Source organism: Candoia aspera, chromosome 17 (assembly GCF_035149785.1).
Source record: "Candoia aspera isolate rCanAsp1 chromosome 17, rCanAsp1.hap2, whole genome shotgun sequence".
NCBI classification, from domain to species: Eukaryota; Metazoa; Chordata; class Lepidosauria; order Squamata; family Boidae; genus Candoia; species Candoia aspera.
The window spans coordinates 10,800,620-10,825,968 of record NC_086169.1 but is presented as its reverse complement, the minus strand read 5'-3'; the positions used below and the strand labels follow the sequence as shown (position 1 = coordinate 10,825,968).

Sequence of the window (25,349 nt, the reverse complement as noted above, 5' to 3'; positions counted from 1 at the left end):
GCCCACTTGGGTAACAGTCATAATTTTTCTTGGCAGAGATTGAAGATCCAATTAAGAGTGATTCCAACTTAATAGGAGGCACGCCCAAGGTAAGTCCATAAGAACATAAAACCTTAATCCAGTTCGTAGAAAGTCCTCACAGTCTTCCAAAGCTCCTTGGGTGGATCAGGGCAACTCGCGAGTCCATTGAGGTCCAAGTCAACCCCCTTGGACTTGCCCCCTAACTCTCCGGATCTCTACCCAGCCACTGTGGGTTTTGATTTTCCTTGAAATGCCATCAGCACATTCCCATGTCCTCCGTAAGGGGAACGAAGACCCTTGAAATGAAATCTGAAAATGTCATTCAGGTTTTCAAAGCTTAGACTTCCTTAAGCCAGGGCTTCTCAACTCCCAGAATTCTCAACCACGGGCTCTGTGCCAGGGAATCCTGGAAGCTAAAATCCACACTTCCAGAAGATGCCCACTTGGGAAAGGATGCCCTTTCTCAACAGAATAAAATGTGATTGCATGTTAAAGGCTGCCTAGATTCCTCTCTCTTTTGCTGACTTAAGTCAGCTTCATATGGTCTTCTCAAATGAGGATTTTGCACAATGCTCCTTAAAGACCTCAAGAATGAAGGCTGATATAGCTCAAGGCCAGGAAGTTGGGCAGGGGGATGAGGGGGACCCTCTTGCTATGGGTTGGGATGCTAGGGTTGTTCTTTGAGGCACTGTGGTTTTAAAGCTGTGTTTTTCTTCTTTTCTAAGTTACTTTGAGCCTTGTTGGGCTTTGTGACATACAAACTATGATAAATAAAAAGGAAAAAAGTGGCTGATAACTTAATTAATCACAGAGGAAACAGGAAGTGACTTTTGCTTTTCTGAGGGGGGAAAAAGTGTGAAGTTTAGATCTTACAGCAATTAGACCATTAAAAATACACCTCATTAAAATTACTCATAGCTGCTTCTTTTTAAATTTTCCAGAATGACATGCACAGTCACGTGTTCTTTGCAGCGAGGCGGCGTGACAGTGTACCATCAAATTAGATTGTCACTGCTCAAACCTTTGGTGGTATTTCCGACATCAAGGAAGCCCGACTGGCCTTTGGGGGTGACTCTGCAGCCACTTAAATGGATAGAGGGGCGGTGTGACTTTGAAAAATAAAATAAAATATAAACTAAAACGTTTGCCTGTTCATGCAGATATCTTGGGGTGAATGACTACTCCACGCCATGGCCAGAGTCAGAACAAGCCAGTGGTCCTCTCTCCCCACAGCATCGACCCCCTTTCAGCTCAGAACAGCTGAAGCGATGATAAACACTGAGCTTTTTCTCTATTTCTTGCACTCAGGAGTCAAGGGAGAAAAAAGCCCAACCACCAAGAAAAACAGCAAAGAACAGCCAGGAGATGCCCCACACCATCTATACGGCTGTGCAGCACCCCAAACAGGTGGGAACAGTTTCTCTGTCTTACGACAGCCTTGTCAAGCGACAGGTCTTGACATCCCAGCCACATGGGGGGGTGGGGTTCAAAACTTCCAGAGGGGCACCAAATTGGAGGAGGCTGTGTTGGCAAAACACACGCGGGCACCTAGATTTATTTAGTAATAAAACGTGATTTGGCTGAAAGATTGCAACTTGAGGGTCCTTGGAAATTTGGGTTTAAATCCTTTTTCTACTATGACTTTAAATAGGATGATCCTCGAAGAAAAGAAAGCACAAATTTTTGATGCAACCCAGACTGCGTCAAAATTCGTCAAATGTGCTGGATTCACACAATGTCATGCTGTTCAACTCAACGCCATGCCATGTGTCATAAATATTTATCTCTATCAATATAAACGTAAAAGTTGCATTTCAGCCAGCTATTAGAAGCTTGGATTTTGTGTTTACCCATGCGCAGTCTTCCCATAATCGCTTTCGGCTTCGAAAAGACTTGTGCAGCTTCTAAAATAGAATAGAACTTCCTGCAACCGTGCTGAAAATAAACAGGGCAAACTTCATGTTAAAAAAAAAAGGTGAAAGGCAGGCTGTTGTGAATAGGATCACATATTTCTTCTTAAGAGGGACCAGTATAACACTTGCTTACCGTTCTGCAAAGCCACCCTAGGAAACTGGATTTCACCCTTAAAGGTTTGAGATGCCTAGAGATTCACAGTGGCCGTTTCTAAAGAGATTTGCCCGGCCAGAGACCAGGCTTGACTCTCTAATGCAGCGTTTCTCAACCTTGGCTGCTTGAAGACGTGTGGACTTCAACTCCCAGAATTCTGGACTTCAACTCCGAGAATTCTGGGAGTTGAAGTCCACACATCTCCAAGCGGCCGGGGTTGAGAAACGCTGCTCTGATGGCTTCTCTTTTCCAGGATCCTTCACAAACAGATGATGAGAAAATGCGGAGGAAGAAACAGCGCAGCAGCCCAGGGGAGAAAACGATTTATTCGGAGATCAGCAAGTCTCAAGAGGCACGTGGCTTCCTTGCTTCTGGTTCTTTGCAAGGAGGGAGAAAAACGGTCCCATTTGACAACCCAGTATTCCAGTACTGTATACTGTTCACCTAAATCAACCTATTCTCTGGGTTGGTGCCTCCCAGCTTGAATCAAAAGCAGCCAGATGTGCTGGATTCACACAACATACTAAACCCTGAAAGTCAGAACCGACCAAGGTCAGAGTGTTTTGCGAATGGAGCTGTGGGGTCTTTCACTGCCAGCGACTGACAGGGCCCTTCCTCGGGCTGTCTCTACTCCTGTCCTTGCGTCAGGAGAAAAATACCTCACGGCACTTGCAGTGTGCTGGAGAGCAGTGCTGGCCTTTATAGACTTAAAGGGGACGAGTTCAAGGTAGCCATCGATAGATTCCCGGCTTCCTTTTGGTCCTTTCCCCCCCTTACTCAAAGTTGTCTCCTGCTGGCAAGAATAACAACCTCCATCGGGTGTGGTGGGACTCTGGACACATGCCACAGGAGGAGAACTTGGCTGTTGCTCAGGTTGCTGGAGAAGTGCAGTCCAAGCAGGGTCTTGACATGGCTGTACCGGTCTTTCAGGAGATCGGTGTTCCTTTTTGATGCTGTACCTCAGAAGCGACCTCTGCATGCCAGAGAAAAGCAGGGACCCCCCACCCCATTCTGTCCCATCCATGGAGCCTTGTTTGCATAGAGCCTGGCTTCCCAACATGGAACCGGCAGGTGCCAAGTTGACCACAGAGCCAGACCATTTTGTTGGTTACAGGTAGTCCTCTACTTATGACCATTCATTTAACAACAGTCTGGTTATGATGGCCTCGGAATGGGTGCTTTACCAGTAAAGCACTTCCAAGCATTGCAAAACATTGCACGCGCCCCCACGGTCACATGATCACATTTCAGGTACTTGGCAACCAACTCACATTTACGACGGGTTGCAGCATCCTGTGATCGCGTTTTGTGATGATTTTTTGCTGTTTTCCGGCAAAAAACACCCATTGGAGAAGCTGGATTCGCTTAATGACCCATTGATTTGCTTAACAACCACCGTAAAAATGGTTGTAAAATCGGGGGTGTCGAGACACATGGTGACTCGACTTATGACCACAATGACTTACGATGGAAATTCTGGTCCCAATTGTGGTTGTAAGTCAAGAACTACCTGTATGCTATTTTGATTAGAAGGTGAATAAACAGGAAGTTCTGTGCAACAGGTGGGGCTTCGATTGCACCATCGGGGCCACCGTCGTGCCTTTTTTCCCACACTCTGCAGACATGCCTGGGCCGGCCTTATGCGTCTTTTTATTGCCAACAGCATTTCTGAACCCTGCTTGTAACCCAAGGCGTTCTTGGAAAATAAAAATGCTCATCTGTTCTCCAGATCAGAAGGAAGTCGGAAATAGGTCGAAGGATCCTGTGGGGCTGGAGAAGAGGGTGGGGGCAACTTGCCTTTATGTCTCCAGACAGGAGTTTTGGAACCGGCAGCTGTTGAGTGCCCATGGCACGCTCTCCGTTTTCCAAATGTGCCCGTTGGCTTAAGAGCTTGGGGAGTTTAGGGGAGGGGGAAGTGAGAGAACTACTAATGGCCGCAAAATGAAAGAGGAAGAAATCAGTAGAGCTGTTTTCCCTTTCTCCTGCCATGAGGGGACTTGGAGGGTCATGCAGAAGACCCTCCGCATTCCTTTGGCAGACTCCCTGCTCCGCGCGGTTGCGTTTCGCTCTTCAAATAAGAGCGGTGATGTTTCCACACTGTTGCCCCCACCCCTGCTGGTTCCTTACTGATGTTTCTTCGACTTCTCAGTCTAGCCTCCAGCCCTGGGTTTTCCTTGTGGTCTCCCTTCCCACAGCCAGCCATTCTGACTCTGATTCATCCTTTGTTGGCTGACTGATGAATATCCTTTCCTCATTTTAGGTGTGGAAGTCTAAGATGTTTCTAAAAGGTGAGAGAGACTTCCCTTCGTGCCTGGATTGAGGACTGGCCCTTCTTCCTCCACATTCTCACTCCAGCCACAACAAAGCAGGGCCCTGATGCCTCTTTTTTTCCCAGCTCCCCAAATAACTGCATGCCTGTGTTCTCCTTGGCAGAGTGAAGACCAAACCATCAAGACCATCTATGAGACAGTGAAGAATCCCCCACCTGTCAAAACCTCGGACTTCAGAGCCTTTGTTTAACAGCAGCCCCCACCCAAGGCCAGCAGGGAGGGCCCCCAGTCCTCCCAAAGGCTGCCAGCAGACGGGCCCCGAGGGAGAGAAGCGGGCAAGGCCAGGTGGCCCCAGAGAGACGGCTCAGCACCCGCTTTCGTTTCTAGACCTGCACCAGCCCAGCAACTCCTCATTCTTTTCTTTTTTAATACATTTTATTCAAAGTTTTACAAAGAACGTAAAAACTAATACAGACTAATAAAAAGTAAAAGGAGCGAAGGAAGGAAGGAAGGAAGGGGAACAAAAAGAAAGAAAAAGAGAGAGAAGAAGCTTCTGATTTCTTCTGCAGGAAATATAAGTGCAAATACATTATCTCTTACTCTATGATTATGAAAAAAGCTCACTTTTTTCTATTACCAATTTTTTTTCTGATCATCAAAACCACAAGTGTGTTTTTCCGTTTCATGCGAAAACTCTATAAGGAGTCTCCAGACAGCCAGTAAATGTGGATATTGTTTTTTCATCTGATCCAGGAAGTCAATTTAGCCATCTCCAGGAGTTCCATCATCCTCACCCGCCCTTCCTCCACGGTGGGTAATGTCGGGCCTTTCCGCTTTTGAGCATGTAACAGTCTCGCTGCAGTTGTCATGTATAAAAGCAGAATGCCGTGACCTTTTTCCAACTGCCGGTCCATTAGTCCCAAAAGAAAGCAGCTCATCCTTCTGACCAGGGGAGGAGGGAGAGAAAACGATTTCATTCCTCTTTGTCTCTTATTTTTACTCAATGCTTGAACTGAACATTATCCTTTCCCCTCTGAAGTTCTCTGAATTTTGCTGTGCCTTTTCACCAGTTTTAATTAAGCATTAAGGGGGAGAAAATGTGTATAAAATGCACACTTCATAAAAATAATTTACAGGAGCATTAAATGAGGGAAGCTTGCCTGTGCACACTGGGTGTACAAACAAAAGTGGGTGTTTTTTTTCCCCAGAGAAATGGGCACCCAAATATTTATATATTTTATGAAAAGTTTTTTTTAAATGTCGAGTTTGATTAATAAATTAACGCCTTCCACTGCACCACTGGTCGCAATATTCTTAGCAACAGGAAAATGGGAGCTACCAATATTGAGAAATGTCGTTGGGAGAGGCCCCGCTTGCTTTTGGGATCCTGCACGAACGTGAGGCTGGGTCACCTTTGGCTCATCTGGCATCAAGGCACCATTCTTCCCCCAGTATAGCCCGCCCAAAATCCATTTTAAATCATCAGCATTCCCTGGGAAACCTCCTGTCTTTGGGGACCTCCGTTCTTGCTACCTCAGCTTTTCTTCTAGGAACAGAACATCAAATCTGCTTTCTTGATTTTACCCTTCTGTTGTTGGACTGATGCCATGTTGGACTTTTATTATTTGTGTATTTGATTGCTCTGGGCCACCTGTGGATACAAACATTTTGTTCTTCTGCAGCTTCCAGATTTGTAGTAAACCAACTGGGAATAAATAACTTCAATCATGGAGCACTCCAGTATTCAGGCTGAGATCTATGTACACACCATCTGTTATGCTTGGTTAGTTTTAATCTCATTTTGTTTGCTTGCTTATTTGTTGGTTTTGTGCCTAAGCATACTCTATGATCAGCATAGGATTATGACCATTCATTTAGCGACCGTTTGAAGTTACGACGGCGCTGGAAAAAGTGACTTGCAGCCAGACCATCGCAACATCCCTGCAGTCACAAGATCAAAATTCAGGCACTTGGCAACTGGCATGTACATATGATGGTTGCAGCATCCCAAACGTGATCACCATTTGCAACCTTCCCAGCCGGCTTCCAACAAGAAAAGTCAGTAGGGGAAACCGGATTCGCTTAACAACCACGTCATTCATTTAACAGCCACAGTGATTTGCTTAACATCTGTGGCAAAAAAGGTCGTAAAATCGGGCACGACTCACTTAATGACTGCCTCGCTTAGCAATGGAAGTTCCTGTCCCAGTAGTGGATGTAAGTCGAGGACTATCTGTATTGTGCAGAGGATCGACAATGAGGGCAGCACGTTTCATGCCATGAAATGAGTGTTCTGCTGATTCAAAGATGGGTGGAGAAGAACTCAGCTCAGAAGAGTTCAACTCAACTCACTCTACCCTGCCCTGGGCAGACCCCACCCGTCTGAGCGCCTCGCCCAGGTCCGGTTGCCACAAACCAAGGGCACCGAGGAGCTTGAAGGAGTGCAGAGAAGAGCGGTGAAGGTCGTGGGGGGCCTCAGGAGGAAGGAACTGAGTATGTGTAGCCCAGTGTTTCTCAACCATGGGCACTTTAAGATGTGTGGACTTCAACTCCCAGAATTCCCCAGCCAGCATGGCTGGCTGGGGAATTCTGGGAGTTGAAGTCCACACATCTTAAAGTGGCCAAGGTCAAGAAACGCTGGTTGAGCCTCAAGAAGAGAAGGCGGAGGGGAGACATGCGAGCAGCCTTCCACTCCTCGGAGGGCTGGCCTGGGGAAGACGGCATGGATTTATCCTCCACCCAGCCCAGGGTAGGATAGAACCACCGGCTTTTACATCAGAACTTGAAATAAGGATGGATTTCCTAACCCGAGTGCTCTTAAGCCTCCCTCCCGGAGCCATGGCGGCTTTATCGCTGGAGGTTTTCAAGCAAAGCAACATTTAGACAGTCATTTGTCTGGGGTGGAAGGAGGATTCGTGCCCTGGGCGGAGGGCTGGACCAGGCGGCCTCCAAAGATCCTTCCAATTCTGAGTCTGTGAGCCTTGGGGGCTCCAGCATGTGAAGTGGAAATAGTTAAAAACAGCTTTGCATCTCTCTGTTTTTTGCCATGACCTTTTTCAATTTGAAGATTTCCAGATGCATAGCCACAGGTAGTCCTCACTTAATGACCATTCATCTAGCGATGGTTCAGATTTACGATGGTGCTGAAAAAACTGACTTACAGCCGGTGCTGACACGTACAATCGTCACAGCATTTCCACAGTCACTTGATCACAATCTGGGATTTTGACAACCGGTTTGCATTTATGACCGTCGCAGCATCCCGTGGACACATGATCGCCATTTTCAACCTTCCTGGCTGGCTTCTGGCAAGCAAAATTATGGGGAACCACCTGATTTGCTTAACGACCACATGGTTCACTTAACGACCACAGCGATTTGCATAACGACCACCACAAAAAAGGTCAGAAAATTGGGTCAGATTCGCTTATTGACCTCTTCGCTTAGCAACCGAAATTCTGGTCTCAATTGTGGTTGTTACGCAAGGACTACTTGTATGAACTTGGCTACAAAAAAAAAATGCAGCACCTTAAGGACCAGCACATCATTCCCACATAAACTTAATGCATTGATTGCAATCTACCCTGTCAATGCCAGGTTCCCCCCACCCCACCCCCATTGCCAGCAGACCAGCCATCCTACTCACTACCTTGGCCCCTTCTCTGGATGTCAGGCAACAAGTCTGTTCTGATTTTACACTTCTTTGCTGATTGTGTGCCCCCTTAGAGTCTGTGACTTTATTTGTATGGCATAATTTCCCAGCATTTTGTTGTAGTCACTGTTACTGAGTAACGTACACATTATGTAGCAAATTAATTACAAAGGTGGAGTAAATTAATAAATGATCCAACCATCCCAAGGGAAGTTTGGAGCCCTGGCCTCTGAATTTTACAGGGCGGGGTGTCGAAGTTCCTCCTAGCTGGGTGGAAATATTAATGAGAGCCAACCAGTTGGATCTTGTAGTCGGTTGTAGGCGGAAGGGATGGATGTCTGTCGGTCTGCATCTCCCCACCGAGCAGAAAAGTCCTTCCACATCTCAGCGCCTCTGCCTTGCTCCTGGGGCACACCCTTCGGGGTGTTTCTGAGGTCAAGATCCCCCCAGTCTGGAAGACTCCAACTGCAGAACTGGGGCCTCCCTTGCATCTGCCAAGCTCCCTTCCCTTCAGTGCCCCCCCAAGATGCTTTCATGAAGCTAACGATACGGGAAGCAGAGATTCTGAGAAGGAAGTACCTGCGAAGCTTCATAGCCTGGGAGGCCGCCTGCCCTGACCAGAGACCGCCTCGGGCGGGCTGCTGAGCGCCAATGCAGCTGGGGGGATTAGGCTGAGCTAGGCAAATTGTTTGGGTTGGAGGGGGGGTTATTTTGTGGGATGGGGCCTGGGGGTGGAATTGTGAGGGGGGCTGACTGAGTGAGGGCAAGCCATACCGTCCAGGTGGGAAACTTGGTGGGAATCTGGGGGCAGGCTGCACGTGGGGAAGGTGGCGTTGGTATCTTCAACTGACTCTGCCTCCTGACCCCCAGAATTCAGCCCCAGAGCCAGGTCAATGGGACCTCGGGGGCCCTGGACTCCACTGCTGCTCTTGAATTTCTTTTTTTTTCAATCCGTTCAGTCATGTCTGATCAGTTTTCTTGCCGAGGTTTTTCAGAAGTGGTTTGCCATTGCCTCCTTCCCAGGTCTGGGAGAGAGTGACTGGCCAAGAGTCACCCAGCTGGCTCTGTGCCTAAGGCAGGACTAGAACTCACAGCCTCCTGGTTTCGAGCCTTGTACCTTAACCACCCAGTCCCCCCCTCCTTGGGGGGAGATGGGCAGTAATAGAAATTTGAATAATAAATAAAATAAATAAACTGGCTCTCTTGCTCTTAAATAGCAGGTAATAAATGTGGATCTTAGGATCTTCAGGATCTTAGGATGAGGCCACTGACCTGGCATGTATCGCCAAGACCTGGATGGATTGCCCGGTGGTGGTGTTTCCCTCTCAGCGATGTGCCCACCTGGGTTTTGAGCATGGAAGCAGCTATGAGTCCAGAACCATGGGGAATTGGGTGGTAGTTGTCATTCAAGAAGCACTGACAGCTTCCAAGGGCTTTACGCCATGTGAGCCCCCTGTTGAAGTCGGGCTCCAGGGAGCAGCTGGGCTTGGTCTGGCTGTACCAGCCTCCCTGCTGCCCAGGGACACTCCTGCCTGAGCTGCTGGACGCCATGACTGGGTTGGCAGCAGAGTCTCCATGACTGATGGATCTGGGAGACCTTAACTTGCCCTTGTGCAACGTAGAGTGAGGTGTGGCTCAGGAGTTCATGGCCCAACATACAGAGATGGTCACACCCATGATCTGGTGTCTGTCTTGGGTCAGTTGCAATGTGAACTAAAAATGAAGACGTCACCTTCGATCCTTGACCGTGGTCAGATGGCTTTTAAGCTTATTGGGGCAACCCCGCCGCAGGCAGGTGGAACATGTTTCATCAGCCCACCTCATGGGGATCAAGTAGGTTCCAAAGGGAGCTTTGGGATGCCTCCGAAGGATCTGGTGGGTAGCGCAACTGAGGTCCTAATGGCTGTCTGGAATGGGCAGGTGGCTACAGCCTTGAACCAGACTGCTCCTAGGCAGCCTCTCTGGCCCATAGATCTCCTTGGTCTGGGAGATGAGCCAGGCTGGCTGGAGAGTTCTGGTTGTTGAAGTCCACCCATCTTCAGAGCTCCAAAGTCTTCTCCCCTGGAGCTTTCCTCTCAAGATAATTTTTTCAGCAGAAAATGATGGGAAAGATGAAGCCACCCCTTCCATGCCTTTCTCCCCCAGCTTAAGCATGGGAAGGGTCAGAACATGGGGAGGCCCCCTGGAGAACGTCCGTGGCCTCCTTTGGAAAGGTGGCCGGTTGGGGGGCTGAGGAGGGTCTTGGGACAGCCGAAAGAGGCATTCCCAGGTTCAGCGATAGAAGCTCGGCGCGGCCGTGCCCGGAAGCCTGAGCACTGTTCTTGGCTTTAAGAGCAGAAGTTCAAGACGAGGCATGCACACCCCTGTCTTTCCCAATCGTCCCTACGATTTCTTCAGAATGGCTTCTTTGCTTCCTTCTGCTGAGAGGAAGCGAAGCCACAATTAAAGAGGAACCGTCTTGGCACTTCCCATTGCACGACAGTCGTTAATCTAGAAAAAAAACCAACAAGAAAAGGCATGTGGCAGCTTTGGATCATGGCCTTCTTTCCCCTTTCAGGTGAGTTCTGAAGCCAGCAAGTTTTCCTGGCAGGGCAGGGCCCAGTTCCTCCGTGGCAAATCCCTCAGCAGGTGAAGGGAAGGAGCAGCGTTCGGTGAGGGGGGGGCAGCCTCAGAGAGGGGGTGACTCCCGTGGCTTCGGTTCCCGTGTCCAAGAGGATCTCTAACAAAGAAAGGGGTCCTTGGGGGTTTCTGTTCCCAGATTCTTAAAGGAAAAAGCAGAAGCAAAACCAAAACAAAGAACAGATCGGGATGGGGTGGTGGGTCTTTTCCAAAAGCGGGGTTGAATTTTGTAGGTGGAGCAAGTCAAACTTCGAGAGTATTTAAAGCATGCAGGATTATGTGAGCAATTGGAAAAGGAAACATTTAATAGCTGAACTAACCTGGAGCGCACTTTTCTTCCCCCAAATTTCCCAGTTTGAATCAGCTTACAAGGCTTTAAAAAAAAAGGCAGAAAAAAAACCAAGTACAAGAGAGAAACAGGAAGTGAATGGTTGGATTCACATAACATGCTGCATTTATGTCAAAGACCCAGCCGCTGGATTTCCATCACATGCTACGTTTGGTCAGAATTAAATGCGGTTTCTGCCCTTTTCTGCAGCCAAGCCAAGCATGCAAATCCAGCTGCTAACTTGGTTGGTTTACGGTTCAAAGGGTTGAAAGCTCAGAAAATGGGTTAGCTTGATAACCGGGTTCAGTAAGTTGTGGCTCACACGACGGCTTGTCCTTTCGAATGGTTGTGCAGACTGACAGCCTGGTTCTTCTCTCAGGCATCCTGGAAAGATCGTAGAATCGTAGCGTTTGAAGGACCACAAAGGTCATCTAGTCCAGCTCTCTGCAGTGGGTGGGAAAGCTAATTAAGGCATTCCTGAGAGATCCCTCTCCAGTCTCTTCTTAAAACCTCTGCAGATGGAGAATCCACAACCTCCATAGGAAGACCGTTGTACAGACCTTGCATATTTTTTTCCTTATATTTAAATGAAAACGAAGGAGCTGAAAACTACGCCCATTATTTCTGGTCCTAGTTTTCATGATCATTCCTGATCCTCCTCCCTTGGCGCCCTCTTAGGTACCAGAACCCCAATATCAGGTCTTCCCCACAGTCTTCTCTTCTCCAGACCCAACATCCCAGGTTCCTTCACCTCTCCAGTAGGGCACGTCTTCACGCCCCTGTGTCACCGTCACCCTCCTCTCAACTGGTCGAACCAGTCTGTAGCCTTCTAGAAACGGGTGCCCACCGTCGTACACAGCCCTCCAAGCGTGCTCTCGCCAAGGCTGGGGAATAAGGACTCCGTGTTTGTCTTTGACACGGTGCGTCTTCTGGTGCAGCCTGGAGCTGTGTTAGCCCTTTGAGCAGCTGACTCCCACTGCTGGCTCATGTCCAGCTTGAAGTTAAATCTTGCATGGCAGAGGGGGTGGGGAGCACCTTGCGTTGCACGAATGCCAAAGAGCCAGGCCCTGCAGTGATGGAAGTGTATCTCTGGGCATACTGGGTGAGTTCAAGGGAGGCCAGACAGCCATCTGTTGGCCAGACTTCAGTTCGAGTTCTTGCAGGGAACTGCAATCCTATCACTTGATTTTGTAGGTCCTGGAGAACAGCGAAAGCAGCCCCCAAAAGGCATTGCTTTTATGCTTTCCTTTTTTTCCTTTAAATTGGAATAACCACTGGATATCCTGGCCCGCAGAGACAATCTTTCAGCTCCCACCAAAAGTAAATGTCGAAGTATTAATTCCTCAGTCACCCACTTGTAGGAATATTGATTTGATGAAAGGAGGTTGCTGAAAGAAGCAAAGGGCTGAAGGTATTGATTGGGGGCATTTATAGTCCACCTTTTCCCTGAAGGTGTACATGGGGGGGGGGGTCTCCCTCAATTGCATCCTCCAGACAATTCTCTTGTGTGCAGACATTATATACACACCTATCTTCTTATTCCCTTTCAGGGTAAGCCGTGCTATGCAAAGTGCAGAAAAACGGTAGGAAACATTAAGCCTAAAGAATTAAAGGCATTAAGGAAAAGAAATGACAATGTATCTCTACTTTACATCGGTACCATTCACCAGGCCTCTCCACATCTTTCCATCCTTATAAATCATCCTTGCCCCTATTTCTCACCTCTTTATTTCTGAGGATCTCAGAAGTTCTCCAGCCAGCCACATCTTTCTCAGTCTTCTTCCGCCTCCTCTTCATAAATTCGTTTTACGATGTGATCCTCGTTTGTTCTCCCTATACAGCCCAACCACCTCAAGGTAGTTGCATCACTAAAGCACTAATGCTCAGGTCCAAAACCCATCGAGGTTAATGCTTTCATGTCATGTCATGTGGTGTGGTTTTTTTTAGTTTATTCTTTGTTGTTGCATGCACATGGTTTGAGTTGGACGGCCTTATAAATCTAGAAAATAATCAATAAATAATATCGGTCCCTGCGGCACCAGCGGCCCTCTAATGGCCCATGCAGACTCCCTATTCCATCTGACATTTTAATAACAAGTTTAGGTGGTGTTAGTTATTTTCATTTACATCCCTTTCAATCTAACTTTTTATTTCTAAGATAGTACTCCTTCCCCTGGATAAATCCAGAGAAATTGTGCACCTCCCTGCTCTGCCTGCAAACTCTGACTGTGAACAGCTGTAATCGGCACCGCAATTAAGAAACTGACCTCCAAACCATTTGAATTGTCCTTTCAGACTTGCAAGGTCCTGTTAATGTAGCTTTACAATAAAGTAGAATTAGCACATCTGGTCGTGTCTCCTGTCTGGTCTGCCTGGGAAGGCTGACATCAATCTGCACGTCTGAAAGGACAATTCTCAATGTATTTGACAACTGTACAATCTCAACTGCACAATTCCTTTACAGCCGAGAAACCAGGGAGGGCCCTCTGAGCCTCTTTCTCCTCCCATTATGCAGCTGAGGGCTATGCCCTCTCTTATCCGACTGTTCCCTACCATCTCTTCACCCTGTATCCCAAGGTCTTTCCCCCATACAATCACACAGCCTGACCTGCACAACTGCACCATCAGCCGGGAGATGCCAGGCACCTAAGTCACCAGGCCTCAGCAGCCTCTGGTTGCAGAGAAGAGGATGGTCCTGGGGATAAACAGGACCTGGGGCATCAGTATTCCTACAGATACTTCACCTGGCACCTGCAAGGCACTCTCCCCCATCTGGTTTAATTGACCTTAATTCAGTTTTCTATTTTATTGAATACTAATTGGGGTGGTCAGGAGAAAAATACCCTGCCGTGAGCTGGAGAGCATCTGCCTTCTGCTAAAAATGTACATTATTTTGGGAATGAGGCAAATCATGGCTATGAGCAGATGACATTTCTTATTAGGCAGGACTTGCTGCACATTCAGTCATTACTGATTTATTAAATGCTGCCCAAGCAGGAGCACGTTTCAGCAGCCTGGTTCATCTGGAAGTGTGAGATTTCAGGGGGATCCACTTCACGTTTCCAAGCCACACCCTTTGAACACCACCAAGACCTCTGAACAATGGCTTAAAATGCCATAGAGAGGAGATGTATTCTATTTCTTGAGGCTGTCCAAGGGTACCTCGCAATGTTATTTTTCATTTCTCCAGCCCTTCAGGGAGTGGAACCTGGCTCCAAAGGGGGCTCAAACGGGTCTCTGCAAGTGTTTCAAGATGGGTTCACCAGGAACAAGACGGTGCCAGAAAATGAGACGAACGCTCCTTGGAGAGTCACGTGGGGGATCAGCACAACCCCTCTTCTCGTGACGGTGCGAAGCAGCACCGACTCTGAAGCCAGTAAGTCTCAAGGAGAGGGGAGGGAGAGAAAACAACTCCCAACACGGTGCCCAGACCCCAGTGCCCTTCTCCGAACTAGGAGAGCGAACGCTGCCACATGGTTTCTCTGAAGTGGCCCGGCCATGCTGAGGGGGTTCCCGGTAGGTCCCCTGGCCTCCCTAATTGTGCAGGAGAAGCTTTCCAGTGGCTTTTGTTTGGGACAGCTCCACAGAACCTCCATAGCCCAAAGCATTGTACCCCTGAATATGGGAGGGGGAGATGCTGGCGCCGCTCTGCCTCTGAAGATATCCAACCAAGTGGGCCAAGGCATAGTCGGCTTATGGCCAACCCTCCCTCGGTGGCTGCCTGGTAGAGAGATTTCCCAGCCAGCCCACCTTCCCCGAGAGCGAGTAAGAGGCTTTCATGGGCAGAGGAGGCTTCTCCGTCAAGGCTGTGCCTGCTGCTGCCCAAAGAGAAGGCCTCCTTTCTTCCCCTTTCTTCCCATCCCGGCCACTCATGCTCAGCTCTGCTAACTGTCCCCCCTCCCGGGCTCCTTCAGGGCAGCTGGCGCCCCCGACCATCGCTGTCCACGCCGAGAGCGGGACCTGCCACGTCCTCCTGAGCTGCGCCATGGCGGAGGGGGCAGCCGGCGATGTGGCTTTCACCTGGCTCCAGGCCAACGGCAGCGTGGTTCTCTCCACGGCCCCGACGCTGCGCATCACCCAGTGGCCTCCACAGGGCTCCCCGGAATACGTCTGCACCGCCCGCAGCAAGAGCGGGGAGAGCTCACGCACGGTTTCGCTGAGGGACCATTGCCAGGGTGAGCACAGCTGCCCCTTACCTGGGGTCAACAGCGGGTTATGCTAATGCGCCAGAGGGTCTCACCGGGCCCCAAACACTGGGGGGTCAAGGGGTACATTTGGAATTGGGAGGGCAAGGGTTGGGCGCACCCGCAACATGGCTGCCGTGCCAGTCACACGACGCCCACTTGGAAGAAGGTGAAGATGCGCCTTTTTGATCCAGGAGGTCCCCAAAGGTAAAACTGCAGACAAAACTGACGGCGGCTTTTTCTGTCTTTCTATTGTTGTTCGGTTAAAATCATCTTTGTTAAACGAAGCGGGTGAGGCAGAAGGCAGGAGGGTGGCGTTCAAGGCGCAGCCGTCTCCCCTTTCTCACCTACGGCCTGTCGATGGCTGATGGCAAAGGGATGTTGGCGACCCTCGGGGACCTTGGCACAGGAGAGCCAATGGGGAAAATTCATTTGGCATGGCTCACCCAGGAAGATATCCTGAAAACGTATAACCGTAGCTTGTGGGGTGGAATGTCAAGAGGTTGACCACAGAGAAAAAGTAAAACTGGTACATGAAGATCAGTGCTACAGCCAGGAAGACAACCCTAATTCCAGCAATGTAGAGTTTGGGCTTATGTTGGTGGTGCAGTAAATCATCCTTTCTTGTGAACCCTGTGTCTTCCCTTCCAACTCTATAAAATCACAGAGTTGGAGGGGAACTTAGTGGTCATCTAGTCCAGCCATCCGATCAGGGCAGGATTATTTATTTATTTAGAAGGATTGCTTGTGCATTTTCCAATGCTGCTTCCCATGTGGTGGCAGCAACTGCTTAAGCTGGTTGGTGTTGCAAAGCAAAGCACAGTCAGACCTTAGTGTTTGGATGGGAGACCACCAGGAACTCTCAAGGCTGTATTATAGAATGGGAAGTGAATAAAACATCTGGAAAAGGCAGTATCAAACCTACATGGTTGCAAAGACAATGGTAAGGGTGGTTGCACGTACTGTAGTCGCTAGGAAGGAAGCTCAGCTCAAGGGCACCCTTGCCTTTTAAAATTGCTGTAGTGGTGGATCCCTACTCTAAGCAGGGAACTGGGCTGGACTAGATGATCTCCAGAGACTGTCCCAACCTATTATTCTATGATGAAATATACCATGACACCAGAGTTCGGTATTTTGGGTTAGCAGCTCCTCCCACTGGGCACACTGGCTGGGTGTAATGGTGTGTGAGAAAGACCTTGAAAGACGGGGGGGTGGGGAGAGATGCTGCCAAGGGAATGGTTGGGTAAGAGGGGGCACAGCCCACAGTTGCATAATGGGCAGAGAAAGAGGCTCAGAAGGGACACCCCCACCCCCACCCCCAGCATCTCAGGATGTAAAGGAGATGAGAAAATGGTACTTTCAGACTTGCAAGATTCTGTTAATGTAGCTTTTACAACAAAGTAGAATTTGTTTATCTGGCCGTGTTTCCTGCCTGGTCCGCCTGGGAAGGCTGACATCAATCTTGCAAGTCTCAAAGTGCAAATCTCCTGCCATCCCCTTTGCAGCCCGAGAAGCCAGGGACGGCCCCTTCTGAGCCTCTTTCTCCGTCCATTATGCAGCTGAGGGCTCTGCCCTCTCTTATCCGACCGTCCCCTCGGAAGCATCTCTTGGCCCCGACTCCCAAGGCCTTTCCCACAGACCATTATACTGGGACCGACAAGAGTTAAAGTCGTTACCCTGACTTTCCCCAACCTGGTGCCCACCATTTGGCTCGGGGTCGCAACTTCCCACCTGCGCCAGCTGGGCGGGTCCTTTGGGGGAGAGCTTCAATAAACCGTACTTCATAAAGATGCTCAAACCACTCAGCATTTTTTGCTAGAAAACGTAGGGTTTGGGGAGCACTCCAGTTTACTTTGTTTTTGTTCTGTGTCCCCACAGACCCCTCGGTCACCAGTAAAGGCCGCTTGGCATCTTTTTACGCTAAATACATCGTCCCACCTTTGGTCGTTCTTGTAGTGTTGCTTGTGCTCTTCCTAATGTACAGACGGAAGAGAGGGAGAGGTGAGGCTCCACCCTTGGTTCTCCAGCAGGAACGCTTATTTGCCAGACGCTGGGCTGTTTATTATTCCCTGGATTCCACTCCAGGTTTTAGAAGAGCGGCCCTCCTTTGCTCTAAATCAGTGTTTTTCAAGCTTGGCCGCTTTAAGATGGGTGGACTTCAACTCCCAGAATTCCCCAGCCAGCCATGGGAATTCTGGGAGTTGAAGTCCACCCATCTTAAAGTGGCCGAGGTTGAGCAACACTGGACCAGAGGGACCTTTACGGACAACCGATGCTCTTCACCAAGAAAAGCATTCAAGTCAAAACTCCACCATGTTTCACCTGAGGAGGGCACATTTGGATAGAAAACTCCAAAGGCTACAAAGTCTCAGTCGAGATTTGCCCAGGATTGACAACAGCTTGGGATAAAAATCCACGCTTGGCAATAAATGCAGAACAAGCTTAACGCTGCGAGCCAAACAGCTTCCATGCTAATCTGGGTGGGGTGGGGGGGGAGTGGGGCGGCCTCAGCATGTTCTGTCAGCTCAGCCCATTGAACTAGCTTATGATTCATCGTGTTGTGCCAACCAGACAGTGAGTTAATTCCATAACCAGATTGTGCAAATGCCACCTTCGTTGTTGGCACTTAAACAAGTCCATGGCTCCCTGGAGATTTTACACAGCCTGTTTAAATGCCTTGAAATGGAAACTCAGAAGGCAGGTGCTGTCTGGGGAGGCCAGCTGGTGATGTCCTGCTTGAGGTCTCCTGCCAGATTACTACAGACAGTCCTCATTTAGTGACTGCCTCATTTAGCTACCATTCACAGTTACGACAGTGATGAAAAATCCTTGCATTGACAACCTTTGCAGGTCTGTCCAGCAAAGGAAAGCTGAAGTCAGATCATAAGCACAGTCGCGGTTTTACTTAGTGACCACTTCACTTAATGACAATTGTGGTCGCTAAACGAGGATGACCTGTGCCAGGATTAATTTCAAGGAATAATAGTTAAAGGGCAATGGGCAGAGGGACACCCCAAATAAATGGAAAACACGGGGTGCTGCTGCCATCCTTCTGCCCTTGCCTCCCTCGCCTAAGGACAGAGGGTGCCCTGCCAGCTCCTCCTAGCAGTTGTGTGCTTGTGGCAGACAAGGACACACACAAGCAGCACGTCCTCCGTAGAATTCGAATTCATACCTGTTCTCCTTCCTGTCACGTAGAAACCCACAGCAGCATGGAATCCATCAACGGATCTTCAGGTACGCCGTCTTCGTAACGGTGCCTGGGAGCATCTCACAGGGCCACCGCTGGGCCACGTTCACGCTTCTTGGGTGCCTGGATGTGAAACCAGGTGGGGGGGGGCTGGAAAGCGGGGGCCTGCGTGTATTCTCATTGGGCTGTAAATCAGAGCCGGGGAACCGATGGCCTTTCTCCCAACCTGGCTGGCTGTCAACCCCCAGCAGCCCCAGCTGGCAAATCCAACGGTGGGGGGTGCTGGGTGTTGTAGTTCTAACACGTCTGGAGGTGGGCCACACGTTCTCCGCCCTGAGCACTAACAGGGGCCAATTCTAGTTTCAGACTCCGACAATGCGGCATGTCCTCCGGTGGAACAGACAGTGGAAGCCAGCTTTCTTCCCGAGGTAATCTGGTTGCGCCGCGTGGGGGACGGGAGCCCCACTCCCTTCCCCACCTTTGCCTGGCCCTCTGCATCTCCTGAGGAGTAAGGGTGGCTGATCTTCTGGGCAGGAGTGGGGTGTCGCAGGAGGGATGGGCAGGACACCCCCAACTCCCCACCCACCTTGGCCAGAAGGAGACTTTCCCAAATGGCTGCTGCCCCCCTGGACGGTGTCTAATTTGTGCCCTGCTGCCTTGTCACATCATTCTGCAGGGTTTTTGTGCTGATGTGCTTGTTGCAGCTGGTGGAGGAAGGTGCTGGCATTCAGGGGCATCCACAGCGGTCAAAAACATCAAGATGGTGACTGCCATCATGCATCAAAGCTCCTTTTTTACTGAGTTGCATAAAAATGGGTGGAGCTCCCATCACATGGCTATGCCTGCCATCTTGACTCTTTTGACACCCTCCCTCTGCAGATATACCCTTGCATTTCTTTCATCTTTGTGACCCCCCACCTTCCAACCCCCTGAGAGTCTGCTGATTCCATATCTCAAAACATCCCAAAGATGGACTCTGCTGAAGTCCATCCGTGGACTTCGATGGAAGCAGGGAGGACGCAGATCCTGCTGAGAAGACGGGGCCAGGAAAGATGGGTCCTTTACACACACACGCATCTTGGCCATCTTGCTGTCCTTCTATAAGTGGGTTCATACAACAGACCTACTTGAATTAGCAGATTTCTGGCTTTGTGCACTACATGATCCATAAATTAACCAAGGAGGCTGGGTTTGCATAACGCACTAAGCCATGAGAAAAGTTAACCAAGTTTGGAAGGAACCTTCCCTAGCACATCGGGCAAAAACAACTGCTGGTCCTTTAACTGACCCAGTCTAATATGTTGCACAGACCAGACAAGAAATACTTGGGCACCACACTTCATTCAAAACACTTTCCTTCTTTGAATGAAGCACATTCTCTTGCATCCATTTCAATGAGACCCAGTAGATCAGTGTTTTTCAACCTTGGCTGCTTTAAGATGGGTGGACTTCAACTCCCAGAATTCCTCAGCCAGCCACGCTGGCTGGGGAATTCTGGGAGTTGAAGTCCACCCATCTTAAAGCGGCCAAGGTTGAAAAACACTGCAGTAGGTCAACAACATAGGTGAAAAGGGCCAGAAAAACCACTTTGAGACTTGGTTCTCACCACTCAGCCCCTTTGTAGATCATGGTTGGACAAACTTTTTGCAGCCACCGCCACTTCCCTTCAAACCATTTCCCCCCCCTTGGGAAGATGCTCAGTAAGCTGCAGGAATGTCAGCAGGGCCAAATTTTCGCCTCCCTTTTGCTTTTTTTTGCAGCACTGGGGGACGAGGGCAAACAAAACCCAGGCATTGTTGCCTTTGACTTTAAAACTACACTGCTTTAATTTGACTGCTTTGCTCAGAAAGGCGTCTAACGGCCGCTCGAGAGATTTTAGAGATGCAGATGTGGACGAGTGCAAAGGGCTTTGCTCTTCCTTGCAGGCCGTTAAACCTCTCCCAGAGAATGAGTCCGTCGCAGAAGCAGCAGCCATCAGCACGCAGGAAAATGTCTCCAATATGCTGAAGCAAATTTCAACTCAAACATGATTCTTGCTTTGGACTCTTGGTCAACGCCTTCTCCCCATGTTAAGAAATCCGGGGTGGTGGGGCAGGGAAAGAGGGCTGCCCCCCAGCATGAGGGAGCCCCCTGGCTCCCCAGACTTGCAAGACCCATGGGGAGAAGCTGTGCCACCTCGCCCCCTTTCTCTGCAGAAGCTGAACGTTCCCACGCCATCCCCAAGATACCAGTTACAGTTCCTTAGACTGCTTCTCCTTAATTCCCACCCTCATGAGCCCAACAGTTACAGTTTTCTTGCCGAGTGAATCGTGCCCATTGGGGGCTACCTGCATTTGGCTCAGTCTATCATGGAAACACCACGAGGGGTTGAACAGCGACTCCCGAACGGCAGTGTCTCTCTCGATGAGTAGACCAAATGTGGTGACCAGGAGCTGCAGTGAAAATTTCTACGGGGGGGAGGGGGGGAAGATGTATCAAAGGGGGAGGGAGGGGGAATGAAGGGCATCTGGGAGCAATGGCAAAGAGGTCAGGGCCATCCCTCCCTTTGGGCTGCAGTCTAACCATGGCATTAAGACTGAACGGAAGCTCAGCCTGCCATCCTAACATTCCTGGTTTTTTACTGGCAGGTCAGTGGATAACAAAACATCTATCAGGCAGGATTTAATCCTGAATGTAAGCGCTGACACCTGGCTGAGGGGAGAGCCCTTGGCAGACCCTGTGACCCAGCCGGCCAGGCTGGAGGGCAGGGAGGTGGCCTGGCTGTGGTCCACAGCAAGTCCATCCCACTGACCAGGAGATCCATCCACAGTTGGCCAATGTTGAGCTTTGCGGCTACGTCTGGTCTGGTCTTGGGGGGGCCAGGACTGTGCTGGGATACCACCGGTGAACCACCCATCCCTTCTGAGGCTCTGGGTGGACTTTCCTAGGGAAGATCAAGTCAGGAGCAGCTCGGGATTGCGCATCCATCATGGTCACCATGGACCTCCCGCGCCTGCAGAAGGCTCACGTTGCATTTAATATTCTGTTTGGCTCGAGCTGGAGATTTGCTTGGTGCAACCCCAGGATCACAAGAAGATCCCTCTTGGTCTAATGGAAGGCCCCCCCGGCAGAGCAAGACCGGGACCCTCTTTCAGGCCCATTTGGACTCCTACAGCAGGGAGGGCTTACTTCTCTGCTTCCGTTGCATCCGCACCAACAAGCCAGGGGCGCATTTCCTTTCTACGCAGCCTCTCCTGTAGGTATAAGCGGAGCACAGTCAGAGCCGTCAGACCACAGTTGTGCTTCTATGCTCAGCCAGAACATATGGAGGGATGCAAACTTCATTGCATAACTATGCATAATCAAATTCTATTTGCTTGGGGAAAGGGCTCAAGATTAGTAAAAAACCTGCTTCCATTACAAAACAAAATGGCGGAAGACGCAATTATGACTGGACACAGGTCCAAGGTCAAGTCTGAGCCTACTGTGTGGCAATAAAGGTGCTGAAGAGGAATTACTTCCCACCTGTATTGCATCTGCAGAATGCCAGCCAGCTGATCCGTTTAAGATGGCCTGTTTCCTTCTGCAGAGAAATGGTCCTGAAGACCCAGCTAGTGCAAGTCATGATCTTCTGGCTGATCATTTACACAACCCATCGAAAAGTTTCATTTCTTCTACAGAAGCAATCCAGCCATAAGGTGTTGAAATCCAATTAAGCAACTTGCTTAGTAATATGATTTAAAATGTGATATTGCCTAACGTTTTTGTTGATTTTTATTTTCCTTCTTTTTTCATATATATATATCAATGTATATTTTTCCTTTTCTTTGTAACTATTTGTACCTAGTTTCCAAATAATAAAAAATAAATTTAAAACATTAGTATCACCAATCCACCTTGTTCTTTCAAATCTTGTAAAATCTTAACTTTACGACTGGTTTCTTACTTTCCTAGTTCGTATGATCAGTAGTGTTCAGGTTTTCTCCAATATCTCTTGGGGGCAAATCCAGTTTGATCAAGGTGTATCAATTCAGTTAAAAGGCTGAATTCTGCAAGTATTGACGTAAAAAGCTTGTAATCCGCATCCTGTAATGAAACCGCCCTCGCCCAGTTATGGTCAAGGATGAACAAGGCCCTCCTGTTCATCAGGATATCGCACAGACCACCACAAGATTGCAACCTCGTAGGCCAGCTTGGAAAACAGCCGTACATCTAACATCTATCCGGTTCAATCCCAAGAATGCCTGGAGAGAGGAATGGTCCAAGATGTCACATCACGGCTTGGTCATTAGTGGTCCCTCTTCCAAACCTCCTGGCTTCAACCTGCCTCACTCTGTCTGGACAAAACTGAACAGAATCAGATGTGATGCTGGAAGGACTGCCTCTGCTCTGTACCAGTGGGGCTGGACTGACTCTCCTTGCTGCGACTGTGGTACCGATGTGCAAACTATCCAACACATTGTGCAAAACTGCCCCTGACGTGTGTTCCCTGGCTCCTCGGAAGATCTGCAGATGAAGCAACACCAGCAGCAATCGCCTGGAGAGCTGAACTGGACATCCAGTTATGAGGCTACTGCTGTCTCCCTGGAGAACTTCTGTAGATAATTGTGTGGACTGTGTGTATGTATGTGCCTTTTCTCTTGTCATGTACTCATCACACGCTATATACTGCATATAATGAAACGGGTCTATATAATCTATTCCCCTCTTGATAAATCAAAATAAATGAAAGCTTTCTTCCATGAAGGAAGTACTTAGAATCATAGAGCTGGAAAGTACCTAAGGGGTCATCCAGTCCAATCCCCTGCACCCTGCAGGATTCATTACCCCATCCCCAACAGAGGACTATCCAGCCTACTTGAAAACCTCCAGTGAAGAAAGGAACCTCCATCCGTAACTGACGTTGTTGAATCTCATTCATCACCTGATTAATGGTTTAATCAGAATTTCCTGGAAGGCCTGGTAGTATATTGCAGAAGATCCATCGGGTTCTACACAGACTGAACACTGTTCAACATTGTTCAGCTTCAGTGTCTGTATTGCTTTATTTCTCTTCCAGGAATTGGTTTATTTAGAGCATTTAGATACTCTTCAGTCTGTTCCAAGTTTAATATCAATTCGCTATATAATCCGGAGTAATATTTAACACACTGATCTCCTACATTGTTAAAACATACCTGTGGCCATCCCAGATAGAAGTAACAATTCTTTCCCTTGTTCCTTTCATAGTGGATTAGCCAACTATTTATACTGTAATGAATCCCTTATCGTAAATAAAAAGAAACACCAGGAGTTAAATTGATTCGGAAGACGTTAATTTGTGTCAACGCTTCAGTTTAACATCCTCTAGTAGCAATAATAAGCCATTAAGTCTTCACCTCTAAGACTTCAAGATTCCTTTGTGCAACCTTACTGGATTATGATCCAGCTAAGTGAGAGATACGACTTCCACATCTATTACAGTGGAAATCCAGTACATGTTTAATTCAAGGATTAGTTTTATGAACAGAAGATTAATAACTGCATTCCTCTGCCGAAGGATCTTTATGTCTCCATGTCTTTGAGAAGCAGAGTAACTGCACGCAATCCGGAATATTTTTTGGAAGTTTCCCAGATGTCTTTTTAGATAACTTCAAGAGAAGAAACCCCCTTCGTATCTCAAAACTCTACCCTCTACCATTTCAAGAAGCGATTGGAAAAAACCTTTTTTAAAAAGTTGCTTTATCATTTGAAACACGAATTGAAGCTGTTATTTCCCCTTGTTCAGTCCGGAGTCGTAATATTAAAAATGCCCCTTCTTCATCTTGTAATTGTTTTCCCAGTGTCCAAAATAAATTCCCAAGATTCGGGGCCATTCCAGGGCTTCCCTGTCTGCCCGAGGCCATACATTTTTGACCAAGTCATTTACAACCTAGCAGATTAACGTTGCCTTTTTAATATGAATCTCTAAAGACATGTGTTCTCCTTTTTTCAGTAACTTTGCTTTACAAAGGAGAATTGAAGAGCAAAACCCAGAGAATAAATAATTAAACTGAGTAAGTCTAAAAGGACAGCTTTCTGAAATAAAGGACTGACCTTTAAAATAAAAACCTACAGTCACTGTATGCTTAACCCATTTTCTACCTATACTTTCCTCCTGAAGTCTAATTTTGAAACCCTGCAATGAGACCATCCATCCAAAGCTACAATTGATTTTCTTGGAAACGCATGCCTAAGTTGTGAATGTATGGGACACAACTGGGGCTTGTGGCCACGTAAAGGTCACCACCCCTTAAAACTAGCTGTGCGGCCACAAGAGCCTTGATGGTCACTCCCAAACACCAGGGCTGTCTTCACATTGCAAGCGGTGGCTTCTGCAAAATTCAGCCTTCTTCCTGAAATTTCAGGGACAGGGTCAACTTCCACAAGCTCGATGACTCCCATTTTCCACCGGCCAGTTCAGCTGCAGATCCAATACACGGCAAGGTACCAGGCGGCGAAGATGAAGATCATCACTGGGCCCATCCTGATGGTCATAAACCAGGGGCACCTCTGAAGGTACCCCGCAGCCTCAGGAGCAGCATTGCGATCCCTTGTGCCTGCTGATGTAATTCTCGAGGGGGCTTTTATTAGCCCTCCCCACCTCATCAGAGGCACACCCTGCCTCGAATGGGGCCTATTTCAACTAGTGTTACAGCCAAAATGCACTAGACCGGTGTTTCTCAACCTTGGCCACTGTAAGGCACATGGACGTCAACTCCCAGAATTCTGGGAGTTGAAGTCCACCCATCTTCAAGCTGCCAAGGTTCAGAAACACTTGCTTAGGAGGTGACCATCTGCCTGCCCCAGTTGTCCTCCTAAAAAGAGGTCTTACCGAACTCACCACCTTGGGCTCCCTGCCCTGAGCCTTTTGGCAGAAGGAACCTATCTTGGTGGACAACTCCTTTGCTCCATGGACTGCTTTTAATTCTGAAAAGCTGCCAGAGACATTGATGAGCCACACCCAGCTCTGAGACCCACTCCTTTCCTGAAAACATCACCAGGCGAGGCAGAACAGGAA

At 48.6% G+C, this 25,349-nt stretch overlaps 1 protein-coding gene across 1 annotated transcript in view; it reads left to right on the top strand.

The window, feature by feature from the left end:
- Positions 1-5,434, top strand: part of LOC134506511 (uncharacterized) — a 32,103-nt gene extending 26,669 nt beyond the window's left edge. The window contains exons 7-10 of the mRNA XM_063316731.1: positions 37-89; positions 1,330-1,428; positions 2,342-2,440; positions 4,522-5,434. Coding sequence (XP_063172801.1) covers positions 37-89; positions 1,330-1,428; positions 2,342-2,440; positions 4,522-4,608 — 338 coding nt within the window. The 3' untranslated portion in view covers positions 4,609-5,434. The remainder of the gene's footprint in view (positions 1-36; positions 90-1,329; positions 1,429-2,341; positions 2,441-4,521) is intronic.
- Positions 5,435-25,349: the final 19,915 nt, after the last annotated feature.